At 40.6% G+C, this 25,090-nt stretch overlaps 1 protein-coding gene across 1 annotated transcript; it reads left to right on the top strand.

The window, feature by feature from the left end:
- The first annotated feature begins 3,157 nt into the window (after positions 1-3,157).
- On the top strand, positions 3,158-3,679 carry LOC138899892 (uncharacterized). Its single transcript, XM_070186591.1, has one exon. It carries the CDS (start codon positions 3,158-3,160, stop codon positions 3,677-3,679), a length of 522 nt encoding a protein of 173 aa, XP_070042692.1.
- The last annotated feature ends 21,411 nt before the right edge of the window (positions 3,680-25,090 follow it).

Here is a 25,090-nt window from a genome sequence, read left to right as displayed (position 1 = left end):
GTCATCAAAGTATGAACAACTACCAGCCGACAAATTTTTGTTATATGATGCCATTTTTCATAAATTAAGAAAATAAACAAGATAACAAATAAAACAAGGAAAAAATAATTATTAAACAAAGATAAGAAAAATGACTACACAAATATTCACAAGTTCAGACCAAAGCATGTACGCTTATTTCTCAAACAACCTAAATGCGCCAAATTATCCCCTGCAACGGCGCCAATTTTGGTGACGTCCAAATCCACTACTAAAAAGTAAATGGATAAGGTTTCATGAAATATAATATACCCAATTATGAGTCGGGGTCGAATATCATATAGAACAATATGTAGACGATTAGGCGTGTAAGAGAATTATCACTTATTATGCTAAGACAAACTCTAATAAAGGGTATGTGAAAATATTTATTTCTAAATGCAAATTTGTAAACTAACCTATAAAGCAAGTAAATGATCAACGACTACAAACATGGAGACACGGGGTATTACACACAAGTAACGATCCAATGTATTTCACGATTTACAAAAATGAGAGAGTTTATGTTAATTAGTCTCGGATAATAATTCTTTATTAGCTTCTTCCGAAGACTAACAAGACTTCCTAATTAAATTATCTCCAAAACAATTAAGAGATTAAGAGCAACTGAATATGGCTACAAGTAGTTCAATCCTATCCCTAGGTAGAATCTATAAAATGAGAGTTAATGCCTCATGTTCTTGTTAATTAATCTTTTCTAACCCCAAATTACCTTTACCAAGATTAATTCAAAGTTAATGGGCGAGTCCTAGGATTATCTTATCCCTTTGGAAACATTAAAGACTAAGAATAATTAAAGAAAGAATAACTCACTTCAATATTAATAAAAATCGTTCAATACATAAGTACAACAAGATATTTAATCCAAATTTTAAGTATGAATATTCCCATAAACAAGATTCAAATAGTGGAATAAATACTACACACTTAATATTCAATACAAAGTAAGGAAATGAAGAAATGAGTATAAATGGGTAAGAAATTCTCAACCAATTTTGTCAAATCTTAAAGTCCCAAGTGTGTGTGTGATAAACCCTAGAAACAAGCTTGTCTTTCTTAGTCAAGAAGACTAAAAAATGTAAATTTCCAGAATTGCCAGTTTTTTTGCCTCCATGCCTATTTAGCATTTATGTATTTTATTATTGGCCCATAGTAAGTGTCGATGTCGAACCCACGTCACTACTTCTTCGAGGTTAGACTTAATACTTACTGGGTAAATGTTGTTTATGTACTCACGCTATACTTCTGCACTAATCGTGCAGGATCTGAGGCAGGTGCATATGGTGTCCATTCAGGCTCGCACCCCCATTACCCCGATGCTTAGTGGTGAGCTGCTTTTCGAGTCCGTTCTGTAGCACCCTGAGTCTCTACTAGTGGCTCATACACTTGTGATACCAGGTCTTGAAAATATGCTAGTAGACATTTGATGGCTTTTGAATATTTATTTTACCACACTTACTCTCTTTTTTTCGCTTTATTTTATTAAATTCTTCAGTTCTTATTTACTTAATAAATAAAAATCCACTATTTGGAAATTGTTAAAAAGAATAAATACATGGCTAGTTCACCGTTGGCTTTCCTAGCGGCGACATTGGACGCCATCACGACCTATAGGAGAAATTGGATCGTGACAACATGGTATCAGCGCACTAGGTTCACGTAGGTCTCACAAGTTATGAGCAGGCCTAGTAGAGTCTTGCGGATCGGTGCGGAAACGTCAGTACTTATCTTGAAGAGGTTATAGTGTGTTACAAAACTACTCTTTCTTCGTCTCCTATCGTACAGTTGATGTTGTGCTAAGTGTCTTTCTCTTACTCTCTCACAGATGGTGAGAACGTGTGCGGCAGATGTACCCGACCATGGAGGAGCTACTCCCCCTGTTACTAGAGGCTGAGGGAGGGCTCCAACTCATGGTAGAGGAAGAGGACGTCCTAGATTTGCTCCAGTTGTGCCACCAGTGGATCCAGTAGAGGACCCTACTATTGAGGAGCAAGGCAACGTGCCTGCAGCGGAGCCAGCCCCAACGGATTTCATGTCCGTAAGCTGCGGTTCATGGATTCTATGACCCAAGCTGGTAGCAGACCCAGGCATATTTCAGGTGGGAGGGGCAGCACAGACCCCTACCGCTCATGCTCCAGGGCATGCTGATGTCGTATATCATACCCCAGGCGCACTACCCGTGGTTGGAGCTCAGCTAGTTACAACAGCTATACATGAGCCCAGACCAGCTGCGGGCAGCGAGCTGCAGAAGCTATTGGACAGATAGACCAGGCTACACCCTCCTGTCTTTGGAGGTAAGCGACATGAGGACCCCCAAGACTATATTGATCATTTCAGGGATAGACTGCATAACATAAAGATATTGGAGTCCCACAAGGTAGACTTTACCACCTTTCAGATGGAGGGCAAGGCCCGTAGATGGTGGCAGTCCTATCTCCTCGGTAGACCAACATGTTCTCCTCCCATGACTTGGGACCAGTTCACACGCCTCTTCCTGGATAGATATATTCCACCCTCTCAAAGGGAAGAGTTGCGATTTCAGTTCGAGCATCTCCAGCAGGGCTAGATGTCAGAGAACGACTATGAGGCAAGATTCTCTAAGTTATCTCGCCATGCACTTATGATACTTCCTACCGATGCAGAGAGTGTGCGAAGGTTCGTTGCAGGTTTGCACTCTGGTATCCAGGCCACTATGGCCCGAGAGGTTGAGATGGGGACTTCTTATAAGCTAGTTGTGGAGATAACTCAGAGGATCGAGGGTGTTCGTCAGTGAAGCCGAGAGCAAGTGTCGAGGAACAAGCGAGTCCATTATTCTGGAGGGTTCAGTGTTGCTTCGTCTAGGGGCAGAGGTCAGTTTTGGGAGGGGTCAGTCTAGCAGGCCCACATATCCAGCACCGACGCCTTCTTGGGTTGCTCAAGTGTAACCCTATTTCAGCACCATACTAGAGAGCTCCTACCACCCACTACCTATTCAGGGTTCCTCCGGTGGGTATTCGGGTCAGACTTCAGGTCAGCAGTCCGCCATTCTAAGGGATGTTATGATTGAGGGGATCTTGGCCATATGAAGAGGTTTTGTCCTCGACTTCAGGGCAAGGCAGTACAGTAGGGTCATCACCCTATGATTACAGCACCAGTTGTCGCACCAGCCATCCAGCCACCCAGAGACAGAGGGCAAGTGTGTAAGGGTCATCCTAGAGGTGGAGGCCAGTCAAGTGGGGGCCAGTCAAGTGGCGCTCCAGCTAGGTTCTATGCTTTTCCAGTCAGACCAGATACAGTAGTCTCAGATACTGTGATCACATATATTATTTCTGTCTGCGGTAGAGATGCTTCGGTTCTTTTTGATCAAGGGTCTACGTATTCATATGTTTCATATATGCTTTCTCATTTTCTAGGTGTTCCTCATGAGTCCTTGGGTACTCCTTTTTATGTGTCCACTCCAGTGGGTGATTCTGTTGTTCTGGATCGTATCCATCGGTCCTGTATTGTGACTTTCTGTGGGTATAAGACCAGAGCGGATCTTCTATTGCTTGATATTGAGATCATCCTGGTCATGGACTGGTTGTCTCCATATCATGCCATCCTTGATTGCCATTCCAAGACTGTTACCTTGACGATGCCAGAGTTGCCTAGATTTGAGTGAAAGGGTTCGTCTATTAGTGCATCTAGACGGGTTATCTCTTTCCTGAAGGATCAACATATGGTCGAGAAGGGTTGTTTGGCTTATCTAGCTTATGTTCGGGATACTACTGCATAGACTAGGGTGATTGATTTAGTGCTTGTGGTTATATGAGTTTTCTAATGTGTTTCCTTCTGATCTACTAGGCATACCACCGGATCGTGGTATCGATTTTTGTATTGATTTGGCTCCAGGTACCCAGTCTATCTCTATTCCACCGTACCGCATGGCTCCGAAAGAGTTGAAGGAGTTGAAAGAACATCTTGAGGAGTTGCTAGCAAAGGGGTTCGTCAGACCGAGTGTGTTGCCTTGGCATGCATCGGTGTTATGCGTGAAGAATAAGGATGGGACTATGAGGATGTGCATTGATTATCGCCAGTTGAACAAAGTTACCATTAAGAACAAGTGCTCGTTGTAGCGTATTGATGATTTGTTTGACCAGTTGCAGGGTGCTAGGGTGTTCTCTAAGATCGACTTGAGATCGGGGTACCATCAGTTAAAGATTCGTTATTCGGTTGTTCCGAAGACGGCTTTTCGGACTAGATATGGCCACTATGAGTTTCTAGTGATGTCCTTTGGTTTGACTAATGTCCCGGCGGCGTTTATGGATTTGATGAATCGGGTGTTCAGGGTATATATTGACTCGTTTGTCATTGTATTCATTGATGGCATTTTGACCTACTCGCATAGCATGGAGGAGCACGAGCAGCATTTGAGAGTGGTGCTTCAGACCTTGCGGGAACAGAAGCTATATGCTAAGTTCTCCAAGTATGATTTTTGGTTAGATTTTGTGGCATTCTTGGGGCATGTTGTATCAGACGAGGGTATTAAGGTAGATCCCAAGAATATCAAGGTAGTTCAGAGTTGGCCTTATCCTACCACAGTGACCGAGATCAGGAGCTTCTTGGGGCTAGTAGGATATTATTGTCGATTTGTGAAGGGTTGCTCCTATATTGCATCACTTTTGACTAGATTGACCCAGAAGGGTGCTTCATTCCGATGGTCCGATGATTGCCAGGCGAGCTTTCAGAAGCTCAAGACCACATTGACTTCAGCACCGGTGTTAGTGTTGCCTTTCGGTTTAGGGATGTACATTGTGTATTGCAATGCTTCATGCATTGGCCAGGGTTGTGTATTGATGTAAAAGGGGCGAGTTATTGCATATGCATCATGTCAGTTGAAGCCCTACGAGAAGAATTACCCCGTACATGATTTGGAGTTGGCTGCGATAGTTCATGCTCTCAAGATCTGGAGGCATTATCTTTATGGGGTGTCCTGTGAGGTTTACACCGATCATCCCAGCTTGCAGCATTTGTTCAAGTAGAGGGATCTAAATTTGAGACAGCGCATGTGGCTTGACATACTAAACGATTATGATATTACCATCCTTTATCATCCGGGCAAGGCAAATATGGTTGCGGATGCCTTGAGAAGAAAGGCAGAGAGTATGGGTAGTTTGGCATTCATTTCAGTAGAGGAGAGGCCATTAGCTTTGGACATTCAGCCCTTATATAACAGACTTGTGAGGTTAAATATTTCAGAGCCCAGCCGAGTTCTTGCATGTGTCGTCGCCCAGTCTTCACTATTCAAGCAGATTAAGGCTCGCCAGTACCACGATCCGCACTTATTGGTTCTCAAAGAGATGGTACTACATGGTGGTGCCAAAGAGGTTACTATCGGTGAGGATGATGTTCTGCGGCTCCAGGGTCTTCTATTTGTTCCCAATATTGTTGGATTGAGGGAAAATATTCTCGAGGAGGCACACAGTTCTCGGTATTCTATTCATCGAGGTGCTATGAAGATGTATCACGACCTGAGGCAGCAATATTTGTGGTGGCGGACGAAGAAGGACATAGTTGAGTATGTAGTGAGGTACCTAAATTGGCAGCAGGTTAAGTATGAGCATCAGAGGCCAGGTGGCCTACTCCAGTAGATGGTTATACCTGAGTGGAAATGGGAGCGCATTACTATGGACTTCATAGTTGGGTTTCCGCGGACCTTGAGGAAGTTTGATGCAGTTTGGGTCATTGTCAACAGGTTGACGAAGTCGGCACACTTTATTCCGGTTGTGACCACAGATTCTTCAGAGAGATTGGCCCAGATTTACATCCAGAAGATTGTTCGATTGCATGATGTGCCTATTTCCATTATATTAGATAGAGGCCCTCAGTTTACTTTGCATTTCTGGAGGGCCGTACATAGTGAGTTGAGGACTCGGGTAGAGCTCAGCATAGCCTTTCATCTGCAGACCGAGGGGAAATCGGAGCAGACGATTTAGATCTGGGAGGATATGCTCAGAGCATAGTGATTGCCTTCGGAGGGCAGTGTGATCGATTCTTGCCTTTGGCCGAGTTTTCTTACAACAACAGATGGCTCCATTTGAGGCTTTATATGGTCGGCGATGTCGTTCACCCGTCAGATGGTTTGAGCCCGGCGAGGCTAAGTTATATGGTACTGATTTGGTGAATGATGCCTTGGAAAAGGTAAAGTTGATTCAGGAGCGACTTCGTACAGCACAGTCAAGACAGAAGAGTTACATGGATCAGAAGGTGCGTGATTTATCATTTATGGTGGGCGAGAAGGTTCTCTTAAAAGTCTCATCGATGAAGGGAATCATGAGGTTCGGGAAGAAGGGCAAGTTGAGCCCAAAGTTTATAGGTATATTTGAGGTGTTGACACGAGTTGGGGAGGTTGCTTATGAGCTTGCTTTGCCTCCCAGTCTATCGGGAGTTCATCTAGTCTTCCACGTGTCCATGCTCCGGAAGTATCATGCCGACAGGTTGCACGTGTTAGAATACAGCACAGTTTAGCTAGATGAGAGCCAGGGTTATGAGGAGGAGCCAATTACCATTATTGACAGGAAGGTTCGCCGGTTGAGGTCTAAGAAGATTTATGCGGTAAAGGTTCAGTGGAGGGGTCAACCAGTCGAGGAGGCAACTTGGGAGACCGAGGAGGACATCCGGAGCAGATATCCACACTTATTCGGCACTCCAGGTACGATTCTAGACCCGTTCGAGGATGAACATTTGTTTAAGAGGTGGAGAATGTAATGACCCGACCGGTCGTTTTACCTTCTAGATCCTTGTTCCCCTAAATAAGACTCCTCGTATGTGCTTTTACTATTTTATGACTTGCGGGGATTGTTAGTTCGAGTTTGGAAGGGTTCGGGTTAAAATCGAAACACTTAGTCCCTTAATATTAGCTTAAAAGTGTTACGTTTGACTTGGGTCAACATTTTTAGTAAACGACCTCAGAATCGGGATTTGAAGATTCCAATAGGTTCGTATGATAATTTCGGACTTGGGCGTATGTTCGGATCGGGTTTTGGATGACCCGGGAGCGTTTCGGCGCTTAATATCGGAAGTTGGCGCATTGGAGGTTTTCAAGTCCTTTAAATTTGGTTTGAAGTAGGTTTTGGTGTTATCGAAGTCCATTTGGGATTCCGAGCTTGAGAATAGTTCTGTATGGTGATTTGTGACTTGCATGCAAAATTTGACGTCATTCCGAGTTGATTTTATGGGAATCGGATGCGCGGAAGTGTTTTTAGAAGTTTTTGAGTTTCATAATTTGACTCATGCATTTTGGCATTCGATTCGTTCTTTTAGATGTTATTTCGGTGTTTGATGGCTTTTGAATATTTATTTCACCACAATTTCTCTTTTTTATGCTTTATTTTATTAAATTCTTCACCTCTTATTTACTTAATAAATAAAAATCCACTATTTTGAAATTGTTAAACAGAATAAATTCATGGCTAGTTCACAGTTGGCTTGCGTAGCGGCGACGTTGGACGCCATCATGGCCTATAGGAGAAAGTGGGTCGTGATAGATACATAAGGAGCCAGTGCGAGAGGTTAGTTAAGACGAATGAAATAACCCAAGAAGGGTTACGCAGAATATAGATATGAGAATGGACCAACGAGTAGTTTGTAGCTAATTCATGAAGAGCCTAGTTATTGCTAGACAAAAGGTCACAAATAAATCAACAGATCATGTAAGATAAACATAGTGAACCTCAGCATAGGGAATTCAGTCTCACAGATATAAGATCGCAATCGTTGAAAAATTTTCAAATAGGCGTTAGGGTAGTTAAAGGTACCGTATAAGTTTTATGGAAATAAAAGAGAGTGCCACTGCGGAGGCAGTTAAAATTTCAGTTCAGACGCAACCCTGCAAGAACAAGGGCGCGAAGGTAAGTAACTAAGGATAGTTATAGGTGAGTAAGAACATCAAAAAAGAATTCCTTCGGGTATACGATATAATTAGCTTGTTGCTTTATAGGAGTCAGAGGGTCTCCACTAAATACTACAACGAAAGACTAGCTGAGGAAATAAGGAAGAAGGCTTCAACCTAAGCATAGTAACTTGAAGAAGAAATACTCTTGTAATAACAGTCTCACAACAACATTGGATGCACTCCATAAGAAAGTGGCGCCTATCGTGGCTAATGAATGGGAAGTAAAAAAAATCAAAAGTGATATTTGAGATCATATGGTACAGGAAATTCCAGTATTCGTGGGCACTAAGATAAGCCAAGTATTCATGCAACAAGTGGCAGAATGACAAGGAAAAGTAATTACTTGTATTTAAAGACAACTGAGAAAGCACAAAAGGAATTATTCGATCTACGACCCTGAGTTAGTTACGCTATTACCGCACTTAAGATTTTGGAGTATTATCCATGTTGCATATATCTTGACATTCATACATTTATGGGAGACTTCGGTACAGATTAAAAGAAAGAAATAAGTCCACGTCAAAGAAAAAGGCTTGAATTGTTAGAAGATTATAACATGGATGTTACATAGCATCCAAAAAAGGCCAATGTAATAGCTAATACCATGAGCCACAGATTGGAAGACAGCTTAAGCCTACATAAAGGCTGAGCGAGAAGAGGAAGCTCGAGAGTTACAATAGCTAAATAAATCAGGAGTCTGATTATTAGACCTAGATGATTATAGAAATCGTGACTCAGAACATTGCAGAATCACCATTAATAGCAGAGGTACAAGAGAGATAGTACAATGGCCATATTCTATAACAGCTCTACGATAAAGCCAGTTAGAAGAGTACCTGTCTTATAGAAGTTAGTATGAAGCTCCTGCCGGATTGTGTATGCACCAGAGGTGCATGTATTATAGTAGAGCTTTAAGGTGTGGACGTGAATTCCACCTATGTTGAAGGAAGGTTGTGAAATCGACAGAAGATACAATACAAGAATTAAAGGTAAGAAAGGTAATGGTAAAGAAGGTTATGAATAGTCCAGACATCAGATAGAGGGCTAGAAGCATCGTGATTCAGTATCCAAAAATGATAGTGGTGTCATTAGTAGCATATCATCCAGCCTATGGTTTCCAGGTACCGATAGGTCTAGTTAAGAGAGTAAAGAAGAGTTAGAGATGACATGATGTCTCTCTTGAGTTTCTAGAATAACATAAGGAAATCTATGGTGCTAGCAAGTTAAAGGAAGTCGCGAGTAGTACAAATAGATATGTGTAGGTCGTAAGCTAAAGTATGATAGAGAGACATGGTTTTAGTTATATAGGAGTAAGGATAAGGAAAGGTGAGTAAGAAGATGACAAGAATAGGTAAGGCCTCGGGATTAAGCCATCAAAATAAGAGAGCTGATGGTTTCTGTAAGGTATAGAAAGCTCAGTATAGCCTGAACGAACTCGGAGGAGTCTAAGACTAGGAGCATTTAGAAGAGATGAAATGTTTCCCTGGAAGTAGAATAAGGGTATAATTATGATAGATAAGAAGTTGACATTTAGGCCTTTAATTGGGTAATGATTCAAAGAAAAGGAATTTCATAAATTGCACGGGATTAGAATAACCCCCCCCCCAATTAGATGAATCACGTTGGTATGCTATGAAATATGGTTAGTGAAGTATAGTATCGTCCCTAGGTGGATCAGGAAAATAACTTCAGATGTTCCCCGATGAGACATGAGCCTAATGAAAATATGTTATGTAAGAGGTTTCAAGTTATCAGTGGTAGACTATAGATCAACATTAAAGTGAATCAATAATAGATGGATAAAATTTCCAAAGTATGGGATGAGATTAGGATGTCATTCTTAAGATGAACAGTAATGAGGAAGCATTAAAGGACTTAGATTTATACATATAGGATAAGCAACGAGAGAGTAACATGGAGTTGGGTAGCAGACCTCGGTAATAATAAAACTGAAGTAAGAATTATGGTATAGTATGACCTACCTAGATGTAGTTAAGCCATAAGCATAAATAATCGAGTCTATGAAATAAGATATAACAATAGTCGTAAGTTCGACAAAGTACCAGGCGAAGGACTTCAATACACCTATAGATGCCTAAAGGGACAACTTTTCATAGTTCTGTATATGTTCACAAAGTGAGGCCTAGAGATTGGCTAAAAGCTGGAATAAAAAAGGAGAGAAGAGTCGCATAGGCGCACATAGAAGGACAGAGTCGTACAGGCTGCATGATAGAAGGTAGCAACAGTTACGAGATTGGAAGAATTTCGACCACAGGTCATGGTGTGAGAAAAAGGCCTATAGAAAGGAATTCCCTGGCCTTTGAATTTATTCATAGAACAGTTGTCTAGATGGCAAGTACAATACAAAAGTATTCGTAAGAGCTATAGGTTATGAGATTGATAAGCGCATCGGTCAACATTCGAGGATGAATGTTCCAACGAGAGGAATAATGTTACACCCAATATTGTCGTACGTAAAAGTACGTCGCAAATCATTTGATGTAAGCTTAAATGAGATCATCTTTGAAAGTATATAAAGTAAGTTAATCATGTTAACTTGGAGGTTATAAATACTTAAGATGATGAACTGCAAATACCAAGAGGGTTGGAAGGCGTAGAAGCTAAACAAATTGAAGAAAATAAGTTTTGTCGAACGTCAACAAGTTGAGAATATCATAACATGTACTTTTGAGGTGAGACTAGGGTGCTCAATATGATAAAGAGGTTATGTTATGAGTTATTTTAGTTGTATTATAGTCTGGTGTTATGCTTTGAAGTCAAGCAAATTGTGGAACAAAAGTTGGCAAAAGTCATCACAAGTTACATTCGTAAATTTGCTGAACATTTGGTCAAATGTATCTTCGTTTTTCTCCAAATTTACTAGGAAATACGGGATGATACACCTACCAAATTAAATATCTACGAGTCTAATTTATAACACATTAAAACATTCGTCGATATTACGCAGGAGTAGAGAGATATTCACATTTTCGTGGGACTGCGCAAGCAGCTCCTTTGGGACCCACAAAATCGGTGGAAAAGTCCAGCTCCGATTAAAGTCAATTTTAACTTATTTTAACTCATTTTTTTCTACCAAAATAGCTCCTAAACCCTCCTAGATGCTCTCCAAGTGTTCCTCCATGATTCTAGAGTGAATACCAAAGATAAAAATATGAATCCAATGCTAGAAATCCCGTGGTGCTTGCTAGATCGTAGTTCTTCATCTTGTGGCTATTTTGGAGGAATTATCAAGGTGAAGTAACCTCAGGTTTTGTGTAACTATTGTTGATTAAGGTAAGAATAAGTCCCTCCTTTTTATATATTGGAGTTTAAAGGAAAACTACAAGTGTTTACACACCAACTTGAACACCAAAAGTTGATTCAAGAATAGAATACAACACCTATAGTGTTGTGGTGTCATTGAGGATAGTTATGGGCTGTGTTTGGCTTAAATTTCGTATTTTTTCTACTGATTGAGGTGAGTATAATATCCTACTATATGTTCTTGAAGTTGTTTATGTGTTGGTTGCATTAATTGAGCAAAATACTACAAGAGGAGACTTGAAATAGTTTGAGATGTTATTGTTTTTCATGGACTATTTTGGAAAGGTTGTTTCCATGAACTTTAAATGGTTGGAAACCTTGTAAAATGACTTTCTTAAGATGTCGTTATAATAAATATATTATCTACATGCCGAACTTGCTGTTGGTATAGTGAATATAAAGAGAAAGGACAACATAACAATGGAAAGTTGTACTTGTTGTTGTTGTTGGATTGTTGGGCTGTTTGAGGGTGAATTAGGAGATGAATAGGAGGTTAGAAGTCCTCCCATTGTACTTAATATTATGCTGAATATGTTTTTAAGTTATTTAATGAATGCATTTGGGGTTAAAGGGTACAAAAGGGATTCAATCTGAGCTTGCCGTTCGTCGTGTTAAATAGTAGTTTCGTTGGTGATGTTTATGTACTTGTTGTTATGTAGCTTGATTTGTGTTGTGGTGCTGAAAGTATATAGGTGAAGGTTGTATGGGTTCTTTTTGGATTATGGACTTGGTAAAGCAACTAAAATAGGGAAGATGTCGCCCATTTTAATATAAAATAAGCTTGACGTTCGTTGTATGAGAGTTGCATCTTTTGTAGCTTAACGATAGCATTACTATCATTGATGTAGAATGAAGTGCGACGGGATGAGTTCAACATGGTTACTGGATAGAGTATGATAAGGTATGTTAAGGCTAAATCCTTTCTTCATTTTGGCATGATCTCATAAATACATGTGTTTGATAACGAGACATAAAGAGAAGTTCATACTCCTTAATTTATGTACATTATTCTAGTCTCATAAGTTACAGTATTCTCCCTTATCGGGACTTTATATTCAATTAAAGTATTGTCTTCATCCAATCATGTGAGCAGAGGGGGGGTGTGTGTGTATATATATATATAGTATTACAGTATTTGCACCACCATCGAGCTATAATCGGTGGGTAGGCCCCTATTGGGCAGTACTACAATATTTTCACCACCATCGAGCTATAATTTGTAGGCAGGCCCCTATTGGGCAATCTCAGATCAGATGGTAAGTTATATACCAATCCTACTGTGGCAGAGTGTCTATGAGCAAGCCTACTACGGCATAGCAGTTACACATACCGAGCCTTATAGGACTGGGCATCTATTTTACTTACTATATTGAGAGAGTTGAGTAAGTATTAGTAGGTAAGTATATCTTTATATTATCTTTGACTCCTAGTTACTTTCAATTATTATATTATCAGTTCAGTTTCAACTTTCAGTTATTATGTTGCCTTACATACTCGGTAAATTATTTTGTACTGACGTCCCTTTTGCCGGGGACACTGCATTTCATGCCTGCAGGTCCTGATAGACAGCTGGATAGACCTTCCCAGCAGACAGAGCCAAACATCAGCTTGGTTGGTAATCTCCACTTCCTCAGAGTTACCAGGTCTAGACCTTGGAGTCCATTTTTTATATACATGTTTGATGGGTAGGTCGAGGCCCTGTCCCGTCCATGATACAGTTCAGTTATCTTTAGAGGCTTGTAGACGAGTCGTGTGCATTTTGTATATCAGTAGTGTGGTCTTGTCAACCCTGTGTACTAGTTCAGTTTTGCATTACTGGCTGTAGACGTTCATAGCGGCCTCGTCGGCCTACACAGTTATGTATATGAGCTTTTGGGTATGCTTACCCCCTATATGAGAAAGATGTTATTTTTAGATGATTCAAAATATGGCCTCGTCATCCTTGATTGGTATTGTTAGCTCGCAGGTATGCCTCATCGACCTAAGTTGAGGGTTACCCCTCCAGAGTTTACAATTACAGAGTGGTACGCTCAGTTCGAGTATGGCACCGGGTGCCAGCCACGCCTCCCCAGGTTTGGGGCGTGACAATTGGGCCTTGTATCCGTACTGAGAATGTAATCTTCGAAGCCCGATGCTCTATCTCAAATCCTATTTTGGTCTTTACGCTTAAGCGTTGGACACGTTTGTATCATATGGCTCTTGATACCATACCAAAAACAAACACCCCTTCTTACACAACATTGGCTGGCACACGCCCGACTGTACTGATGAACACAATGGTCAAGGAAACTCTACTCTACCTGTACTAACCTAGTCTGCTACAATCTACTACCACTTGGTAATCCTCTGTAATCATCAACTTTCCTGCACCTCTTAGTCTATCCCATAGCTTCATCAAAATCGTCTCTTGAAAATATATACTGATCTCGCTCTATGAAATTCTTATGTTGTGAATTTCCTGACCCTTTAAGGGCTCTTTCACTATCAGGGGCCCTCGAGTGATGCAAAACCTAAGAGGCAACCAACTCCGTCAATACTTGTACTGTTTTACGCACATACCTATCAGACAGAGCAGTGGTGGAACTGGTAGAGCTAATGATACTGGAGCTTCCCTCGGCTCCTCGAGTAATGGTGGAACCAGGACTATCTGAGGAAGTGACTCCTCCTAATCCTCAGACGGATTGGTCTCGATAGATGACGTACATCTCATACCCTTTGCTATTCTTTCCTGAACATCCCGACTAGCTCCCGCACTTCTAGACGATGACATCTCTATGCAGCCTACACCAACGCATACGTTAGACTTGATTCCCTACAACTCAGCTCTATCGCATGATCTAGAACATGAAAGGAAGGTAACCGTCCTAAATGTCTAGAAGCCTCCTATTTATAAGTGTGATACACAACACACCCATAAATAAGACTCTACTAAACATGGCTTGTAGATATCCCTAAGACAGACCGGCTCTAATACCAAGTTTTTCACGACCCAAACTAGAGGGCCGCGACAGGAACCCGGGCCTTACCTGTTGAGCCCCAACGTAACATATCCTTAACCATACTATCATGCGTAAATGGGCTAGAAGGGTCGTCATGAGATAACCAGAATAAAATATAAGGGAATACTCAATATAGGACAACCCCAAAATGATATGCATGGGATACACGGGTCTACAAGACTGAACAATATCTATACACATGACATATGTCTACAAGTCTCTAAGGAATACATAAACATCATAAGGTCGGGACAAGACCTTTCATACCCATAACATATGTAGATAAGCATACTGACTCAAAAAGCAAATGGAGTGCAACAACACCTTCTATTAAGCTAGCAACCTACTGGGAGGACCGTCAACCTATCTATTAGGACTTATAGCACAACATGTAGTGTCGCCAAATAAAATAGATGTCAGTACGAATAACGTACCGAGTATGTAAGGAAGGAAAGCATAAATAGGAACAGTAATGTAAAAAGAGATAAAGAAGATATAACATGTAACATCTGATTGCCTCTGAGGGCGACTGTCATGAAATGTATGATGCATATATATATATATATATATATATATATATATATATATATATATATATATATATATATATATATATAATAGAAACATACGCATATGTGGGCATCATCATATTGTACCCGGTCGTGATAGGCTTGGTAAGAACGTACCCGGCCAACATAAGGCTAGTAGAATTGTACCCGGCCACGTGGAGCTCGGTAAAACCCAACTGATCAGTGGTTGCACAATAGGTTCTGTACCCGGCCGGCTATAGCGCGACTTGGTAGAGTAAATAGGTACATATATATAATGCATACTGGACTCATAGAATCACATTCTGAACCTTTTTGGGGTGACGTAAGATCGGTAACCTCCGTATACGTTATTAGAGCTAACTCATCATCATGAATCTTATAAGAATCAGGAAATACCAACAACATTTTATAATATAAGAATAAGAGAAGCAACATCAACATCAACCATTCCATAAGAAGGGAAACAATGTAAGTACTACCAGCTTCTAAGAGTGGAGTATCTTTGGAAGCTCGTTCGTTTACGGTACATACAATCGAAGTCATACAAAGAAACAAAGGGATAGCATCACATACCTTATATATATTTTCCAACCTCTAGCTATGCAAATTTCACGGCTCCTTAGTCTATAATAAGAGAAATGATACTATTGTTGTCGTTCAAGCATCGTAACTATTATATATCGACCACAACCTATTTTACGATAAAAAGGGCAGCACCTCCCCTATTGATATGACTTCCTACAAGTTACAACAATTACCAAACAGCCCAAACAACATCAACAATAATCATATTAAGCCTCTCAAATAGTCCAACAATCAACAACATTTCTGACAAGCTTTTCGATATATATCTCACAAGTTCTAGCTTCAACGACTTAGCCGCAACTTGGATAAGCTTAAATACATGTAGAGTAAGAGGTTCCTTAACTATAAACAGATATAAAAACCCCAATTTGAGATTATTTCACCATGAAGTATCCTTCCAACGCAGCCACAAGAACAAGGAAGAGAAACTAGCAAGCACCTTGAGTTTCTCGACACTAGAATCACTTTGAAATGCTAGAAATCACTTAGGGTTGATAGAGAAACTAGAAGCACCTCACCTAATGATATGACTTCCTACAAGTTACAACAATCATCAAACAGCCCAAACAACATTAACAATAATCATATTAAGCCTCTCAAATACTCCAACAATCAACAACATTACTGACAAGCCTTTCGATAGATATCTCACAAGTTTTAGCTTCAATGACTTAGCCGTAACTTGGATAAGCTTAAATACATGTAGAGTAAGAGGTTCCTTAACTATAAACATATATAAAAACTCTAATTTGAGATTATTTCACCATGAATTATCCTTCCAAACGCAACCACAACAACAAGGAAGAGAAACTAGCAAGCACCTTGAGTTTCTCGACACTAGAATCACTTAGAAATACTTGAATTCACTTAGGGTTGATAGAAACCCTTGGGAGAGTATTTTACAGAACTTAAACCACTTAAAATATCCCCCCCCCCCCACACACACACGAGCTGGAACTACACCAAGATCAGCAACCACAAGAAGAATAAGAAACTCACCAGCACAACGGGATTTCCGACACTTGATTTGTGTTGTTTGTACTTTGTTTGGGTCTTGGATCATGAGAGAACTTTGGGGGAAGGTTTGTAGGCGTCTATGGTCTGAGGAGAGTGAAAAATAATGAGTGAAAACTAGTTTTAGGCGTCATATGTATATATATATATATATATATATATATATATCAAGATATCTCAACCCCATAAGTGGGTCCCATAGGGAGCTGCTTACGCAGTCTCGTAAAAATGCGAATATCTCGCTACTCTGACGTCGTATTAATGAACGGTTTAATGCGTTGGAATCTAGACTCATACATATTCAATTTGATGGGTGGATAACTCCATAATTCCAAGTATATTAAGAGAAACACTCAATAAGATTACGCCTAAAATTTCAGTAAAATTATGAACGTAACTTGCGACAACTTTTGTCGACTTTTGTTTCATAACTCGCTTGATTTCAAAACATAACACATGACTATCATACTGTAACACCCCGCATAGTGACTGCATATACAGACAGTTCTTTTGGCTATTTTGTAACCAATTTTGCCGGTTAAGTCTACCGACTTAGCGGAGCAGTATGCTCAGCTGTATATCAAATAAATAGTCAAGTTGCATGGCACCCCAGTTTCCATCATTTCTGATCGGGGGGGGGTCGGGGAGGCACAATTCACTGCTAATTTTTGGAAGAAATTTCAGCAAGGTTTGGGTACTCGGGTGAATCTTAGTATAGCCTTCCAACCCTCATGATACTTCCTTAAAAATTATTTTAACCCATCATTATCTTTGTAAGGTTACTTCAACTCTCTGGCTCATGTTGATTCACTTGATATGAATTCTAACATGAATGTACGGGGTGTAACAATAGAAATGGGCTGAGTGCCCAGCACCAGGTCAATATAAAAATCAATATCCCTATCGGGCGTCATGCCCGGTAAGTCTGCTGGAAACATTTATGGGAAATCTCTCACTATCGAAAATGACTCAACGGCAGGAGTATTAGCACTAACATCCCTCACAAAGTCTAAATATGCCAAGCACTCTTCTCCACGATCCGATGTGCCTTCAGGAAAGTCAGCACCCTACTAGGAACATTAATTCAATGTACCTTTCCACTCCAACCGCGGCAAACCCAGCATAGCCAATGTCACGGTCTTAGCGTGATAATCCAGGATAACATGATATGGTGACTACCAGTCCATGCCCAAAATTACATCAAATTCTACCATATTGAGTAATAGAAGGTCAACCCTAGTTTCATAACTCCCAATAGTAACCAAAGCTTGTCACGCCATGATTTTGGGGAGCAGGACCGACTCCCAACTGAGTTACCCAGTCAAGCAAGCCTACTTAGTGCCTGTCTTCCAACTTTTCCCATGAACAATTTGAGGATAAATACCTAGAGTTAGACCAATGGGAGATTAAAATATACAACACCAATATTTATTACTCATGGAAGTTTCATTAACAGTTACTAAAATATTACAAATTCATAATTAGAAGAGGAAGCATCGGACAATTTCAACAATGCTTTTAATTAGTTATCCCCACTCAAACACAACCCACAATGATACGAATCTATAATGCAGAAGACAAGAAATTAAAGATAAAGGATAGAATTTGAGAATATACCCAACAAAGTAGTAAGTGTAAAACAATTGAAAAAATCAATCACCCAACAATTATATAACAAAGTGAACCTAAACTCTAGGAATACCTTTAAGTGGAAGTGTGATTCCACTTGAAGAACACACCTTGTATAAGTTGTCATCAACAATGGCAAATCACCATTACACCTCTCAAAAGAGTATCCATCATTCATCAAAATTAGTCTCCCTAAAATGAAAGCCTTAAGGGCTATTTGTAGTAGAGTGGGTATTTGACTACAAATGACCTAAATACCCCTAAGCTAAATATGCGGATGTTCATTGTTTACAGGCAGTTGAACAAAGTTATAACTAAGAATAAGTACCCACTGTCGCATATTAATGACTTATTTGACCAGATTTAGGGAGCTAGAGTGTTTTCGAAGATTGATTTGAGGTTAGGGTATCATCAGCTGAAGATTCGAGATTCAAATATTCTGAAGACGACATTCAGGACTCGTTATGATCACTACGAGTTTCTTGTGATGTCTTTTAGGTTGACCAATGCCCCTGCAACATTTATGCATCTGATGAACAGTGTATTCCGGCCATATCTTGATTATTTTGTCATAGTATTCATTGATGATATACTGGTGTACTCATGTGGCCAGGAGGACCATGAGCAGCATCTGAGGATTGCACTCCAAACATTGAGGGAGAAGAAGCTATATGCTAAATTCTCCAAGTGTGAGTTTTGGCTTGATTCTGTGGCATTCTTGGGGCACGTGGTGTCCAGTGAGGGGATCAAGGTAGATCCGAAGAATATTGAGGTAGTTCAGAGTTTCCCCAAACCGTCTTCAGCTACTGAGATTCGAAGTTTTCATGGTTTGGCTGGATATTATCTCCATTTTGTCGAGGGTTTCTCGTCAATTGTTGCACTTTTGACTACATTGACTCAGAAGGGTGTTCCATTCAGGTGGTCAGACGAATGTCAGGAGAGCTTTCCGAAGCTCAAGACTGCCTTGACCACATTTTCAGTTCTAGTTTTGCCTTTAGCATCAGTTTCCTCTACAATTTATTGTGATGCTTCTCGGATTGGCATTGAGTATGTCTTGATGTAGGAGGGTAGAGTGATTGCCTATGCTTCACGCCAGTTAAAGCCCCTTGAGAAGAAGTACCCCGTACATGATTTAGAGGTGGCAGCTACTTTTCACGTACTGAAGATTTGGAGGCACTACCTCTATGGTGTGTCTTGTGAGGTATTCACAAATCATCGGAGTCTACAACACTTATTTAAGCAAAATGATCTAAACTTGAGGCAGTGGAGGTGGTTGGAGTTGTTAAATGACTATGATATCACCATTCTGTATCATCCCGGGAGGGCCAATATGGTGGCCAATGCCTTGAGTAGAAAGGTTGTGAATATGGGTAGCTTTGCATATATTCCAGTTTGTGAGAGATTGCTAGAATCAGATGTTCAGGCCTTGGCCAATCAGTTCGTGAGGTTAGATATTTCGGAGCCTAGCCAGGTTCTTGCTTGCGTGGTTTCTCAGTCTTCTTTGTATGAGCACATTAGAGAGCATCAGTATGAAGACCTACATTTTCTTTGTCCTTAAGGGCACGGTGTAACACGGTGATGCTAAGGAGGTTTCTATTTGAAATGATGGGGTGTTGCAGATGTAGGATCAGATTTGTGTGCCCAATGTTGATGAGTTGCGTGAGTTTATTCTTGAAGAGGCCCACAATACGTGGTATTCCATTCATCCGGGTGCTGCTAATATGTATCAGGATTTGAGGCAACACTATTGGTGGAGAAGAATGAAGAATGATATAGTAGAGTTTGTGGCTCTGTGCTTCAATTGTCAGCAGGTGAAGTGCGAGCATCAGAGGTTGGGCGATTTGCTTTAGAGACTTGAGATCCCCGAGTGGAAATGGGAGCGTGTTACCATAGACTTCATTATTGGGCTCCCATGTTCTTTGAATAGATTGGATGCAGTTTGGGTGATTGTGGACCGGTTGACTAAATCTGCACATTTCATTCCGGTTGTGACTACATATGTTTTAGAGCGGTTGGCTCAAATCTATATCTGTGAGATTGTTCAACTTCATGGAGTGTCGGCGTCAATTATTTCTGATCGAGGCACGCAGTTCACATCAATAATTTGGAGAGCACTATAGTGAGAGTTGGGCATGGGTCGAGTTGAGTACAGCATTTCAGACCCAGGCAGACGAACAGTCCGAGAGCACCATTCAGATCTTGGAGGATATGCTACGTGTCTAGGTTATGGATTTCGGTGGTTCATGGGTTCAGTTCTTACCACTTGCGGAGTTTGCCTACAACAATAGCTACCAATCGAGTTTTCAGATGGCTCCTTACAAGGCCTTATATGGGAGGCGGTGTTGTTCTCTAATTGGATGGTTTTAGCAAAGAGAGGCTAGGTTGTTGGGTATTGATTTTGTTCGGGATACCTTGGAGAAAGTCAAGTTGATTCAGGATCGGCTTCGTGCAACACAGTCTAGACAGGAGAGTTACACTGATCGGAAGGTTCGTGATGTTGCCTATATGGTAGAAGATAAGGTGTTGCTCAGCGATTCTCCCATGAAGGGTGTGATGAGGTTCGGGAAGAAGGGCAAGTTGAACCCTCGGTATATTGGCCCTTTTGAGGTGCTTGAGAGGATTGGAGAGGTGGCCTACAAGCTTGCATTGCCACATATTCTATCGGGTGTTCACCCAGTGTCATGTTTCTATGCTTCGAAAGTATTATGGTTACCAGTCTCATATTTTGGATTTCAGCACGGTTCAGTTAGATGGGGATTTGACTTATGATGTGGAGCCGGTGGCCATTTTGGATCTGCAGGTTAGAAAGTTGAGGTCAAAGAATATAGCTTTAGTGAAAGTTCAGTGGAGAGGCCAGCAAGTCGAGGAGGCTACTTGGGACACTGAGCGAGAGATGCGGAGCAGGTATCCACACTATTTGTGTCATGCCCCAACCTCGGGAAGCGCGACCGGCGCTCAACCAAGTGAACCCGGTCGAGCAAGCTTGTTAGATACTTTCTACCTAACTCACTGATGATCAAGAGAAGATATGATTTCATTAATTAAACAGTACGAAGTTTATATATACAATACTAAATCGTCTCATTGGTTACATTATTTTAAAGTCCAAAAATACACACATTCTTATGATTCGAGTGGAAGAAGAGATCAAAACACAAAATAATCTGTTTGACTTTTCTAGCACCCATGTACAACCCACATAGTGTCTACGAAGTTTCTAAAAGATACAAAAGAGTGTTATGATAGTGCCGGCAACAAGGCCCCAGCTATACCTCAAGACATGATAATAATATGATCAAAAGATACAATACGTGACCTCGGGATGAAGTGGGGCTCACCAAGTTTGCTGGGAAGAAGATGTACCACTATCACTGATCAACACTGCCTGCTATAGAACCACATGCATCCATTTAAAGATGCAGCGCCCCCGGCAAAAGGGACGTTAGTACTGTAGAATAATACTAGTATGTAAAACTAAACATCATATCAATAGAATGAATAATAATACAAGGGGGGACAATCAAGAATTCAATAAGAGCTTCAAATAATACTAAAACATCAAGTTAAGGATCACATAAGTTTTCAAGTCAATTTCCATGTTATTAGGTTGGGTGAACTTTTAGTGCCGATATACCATAATTCAAAATACCATCGTATTCTTACACGGAGTCCGATCATGACCCAATTGGCTAGGTCATCCCATTTGAGACATCAACCATGACCACAATTTCAATTATCATTTCCAGCACAGTCACCACCATGTGTGCGGCATGGCATCCGATCACGGCCCGATCGGCTAGGCCATCTCACCCAAGACATTACCTTTTTCAGTCAATCATCTCACATCATACTTCTTTCATATCCTTTCGATTCATTTGCACTAGTGGCCACAATTATAAAGTCATTCTTGGCACTTGGCCGTATTTCATAATTCCAGTTCCCTTTTCCACATTCAAACATCATTATCATTATCAACAACAATAAGGCTTTCCATTCAAGACATTAAATTCACATACGAGCAATTTGGCAATCTTAGGCACATAGAGGCTTTTCATAAAAGTTGGCATAACAACCTTTATTTCGATTTTGACTTGAAGTCTTAACATTCCCAACACATATTCCATATTTTGAACACATACTCAAATGGAAAGATGACATGATGAAGAATATAGAGTAAATATTTAACATACATCCTTTAACACAAACACATTAGGAATAGCCAATTCTATAATGATCAATTTGGGACTTACACCAATTACATGAATACCGTGGGATTCGATTTTAAGAAGAAGGGGGTTTAACCAACATACCTCAATTGAGCTTCCTTAAGCTTTTAAAACATTCCAGAGTTCTTAGCAACTTCAATCTATTTTAGAAATATAACAAGTTGAACCAAAATTAGGAAGATGATCGTGATTCTAGCTCATTTGAGCACATTATCAAACACTAGGTGTGCATTAATGTTTTTAAGGCCCTTTTAGAAAAGATTCCATCATTCCCCCAACCTATTCTCTACCATCTTTAGCTCACAACCTACCCACATATTTCAAAAATATATGCATTCAAGATAACAACCCCCACACCTAATAATTATTTTTCTAATTATCCCCTTTTTAATAGATTTTCGAAATTAAGAGCTAGGGTATAGATTCTTACCTTTAAGATTAGGACTTTCTTGATAATCTTCAAGGATTGAGCAAGAATTGTTGGATAATAGGTTGAAGGTTACTTCCCCACTCTATGAACTCTCTCACTCTAAAAATATCAGAAATATGCTCAAAAATGGACTATGGCATATGTTTTAACGAAATAGGGTCGAGTTTAAAAACCCCTAAAATGAAGCCCAGAGATAGGATCTGTGGTCGCATATGCGACCGCAGAATGGATATGCAGTCCACATATCGGCCGCACTATTTGGTGCCAAAAATTGGAAAAATTTTGTCTAGGTCTACGGTCGTTATGCGGACCGCAAACTGGAAACAATCTGTCTGGGTCTGCGATCACATAATGCACCATAGAACCTCCCTCCACAAAAATTCTAAGGCTGATTATGCGATCATAGTGCGGCACGCGAAATGGTTGTGTGGTCACATAACTGACCGTGAAAATGACATAAAAATGGCCCAAATAGCTGCTTCACTCCACGGCCATTTTGCGGCCCGCAGAGTGATTATGTGACCGCATAATGGGCCGTAGAAATGCCTATTTCTGCCAAATATTTTCCTTCAACTCCCAAGCGCACTGTTCAATCCAAAAGGTCCGGCATCACGGAACCTCGGTTTTTAGGAAAAATTTTGTGTGGCCTTATAATTTGAGACTCCAAGTACGATTCTAGACCCGTTCGAGGACGAACGTTTGTTTAAGAGGGGGAGAATGTAACGACCCTACCTGTCAATTTGGGTATTGTAGCCACGTTCCCCCATTTATCGCTTCTTCTATGTTTATTTGATTATGTGACTTATCGAAGTGGTTGGTTTGGTTCCGGATTTGTTTCAGAGTGAATTGGGACACTTAGTCCCAAGTTTGGAAGCTTAAGTTGAAAGAGTTGACCGTAGCTTGACTTTTGTATAGACTATTTTAAAATTGAGTTTTCACGGTTAATATAGCTTAGTATGGTGATTTTGGACTTAGGAGTACGTACGAATATTGATCTGGAGGTCTGTAGGTCATTTTGGCTTGAATTGGCAAAAGTTAGAAAGTTGAAGATTAGGAAGGTTGAGAGGTTTTGACCGAGAGTTGACTTTATTAATACCAGGCTTGGATTTTGGTTTTGAAAGTTGGAATAGGTCAGCTGTGTCATTTATGACTTGTGTACAAAATTTGAGGTCAATTGGAGTTGGTTTGATATGATTCGGCATTAGTTTTAGAAGTTGGAAGCTCATTAGTTTCATTAAGATTGAATTGGGGTGCGATTCGTGATTTTGATGTGTTTCATTTAATTTGAGGGTTCGACTAATTTTATATCATGTTTAAGGACTTGGTTGTATGTTTGGAGGGGGTCTCGGGGGCCTCGGGTGTGATTCATATTGAAATCGGATATATGTTTGGACTTAGAGAAAGGCTAACAAGCTTCAGTTATGGTGTAACAGCACCTGTGAGGTTTTGGCCGCAGGTGCGGAGCTACAGAAGCGGCCATGTGTATGCAGGTGCGAGGAGTTGGGGAGGCTGCCTAGGAGCGCAGGTGCAATAGGACTCCGCATCTACGAGTCCATAGAAGCTAAAAATGGGCACAGGAGCGAGGTCGCAGGTGCGACTAGGTGTTCGCAGAAGCGGAGGATTTAGCGCAGGTGCTCCTCCGTAGATGCAATTTCATATTATGCAAATTTTGAAGGTCGGAGGCCATAGAGGAATCGCATAAGCGAGATTTGGGCCGCACCTGCGGGACACAGATGCGGTTGAGTGAGCCGCAAGTGCGAGAATCGCTTGGTAGAGATATAATCGAAGGTTTGAGCCATTATCATTTTGGGATTTTAGAGCTCGGCTAGGGGCGATCGTTGAGAGGGTTTTGGCTACCATTGAAGAGGTAATTGAAGATTCATCACTTTTATTGAAAATTATTGTTTCCCATTGATTTTTACACCTAGATTATGTGTGTTTGAGGAGAAATTTGGGAATTTTAAACTATGTTTCTCGAGAATGAAAACTAATGATTTGGAGGTCGATTTTTGGATGGAATTGGATGAATTTATTATGGTTGGACTCGTAATTGAATGGGTGTTCGGATTTTGTGAATTTTGCCGGGTTCCGAAGTTTGGGCCAGGGATTGACTTTTTGCGTTGACTTTTTGATTTTGGTTAGAGACCTTAGCTTTATCTTTTGGATTTTTTCCTATAACTATTATTGATGGGATTAAGTTGCTTTGACTATATTTTGGTCGTTCGACCGATTCTTGTGGCAGGGGTTTCTTGGAGCATTGATTTGCGGGCATTAATGTAAGTAACACATCTAAGCTTGGATTTGAGGGTATTTAACCCTGAGAACTATGTTATTTGAAAAATACTGGGGTGACGTATGTGCTAGGTGACGGGCTTGTGTGC

This window comes from Nicotiana tomentosiformis, chromosome 10 (genome assembly GCF_000390325.3).
Source record: "Nicotiana tomentosiformis chromosome 10, ASM39032v3, whole genome shotgun sequence".
Classification (NCBI taxonomy): domain Eukaryota; kingdom Viridiplantae; phylum Streptophyta; class Magnoliopsida; order Solanales; family Solanaceae; genus Nicotiana; species Nicotiana tomentosiformis.
The sequence above is the reverse complement of the archived record's forward strand: the minus strand, read 5'-3'. Positions and strand labels throughout refer to the sequence as shown.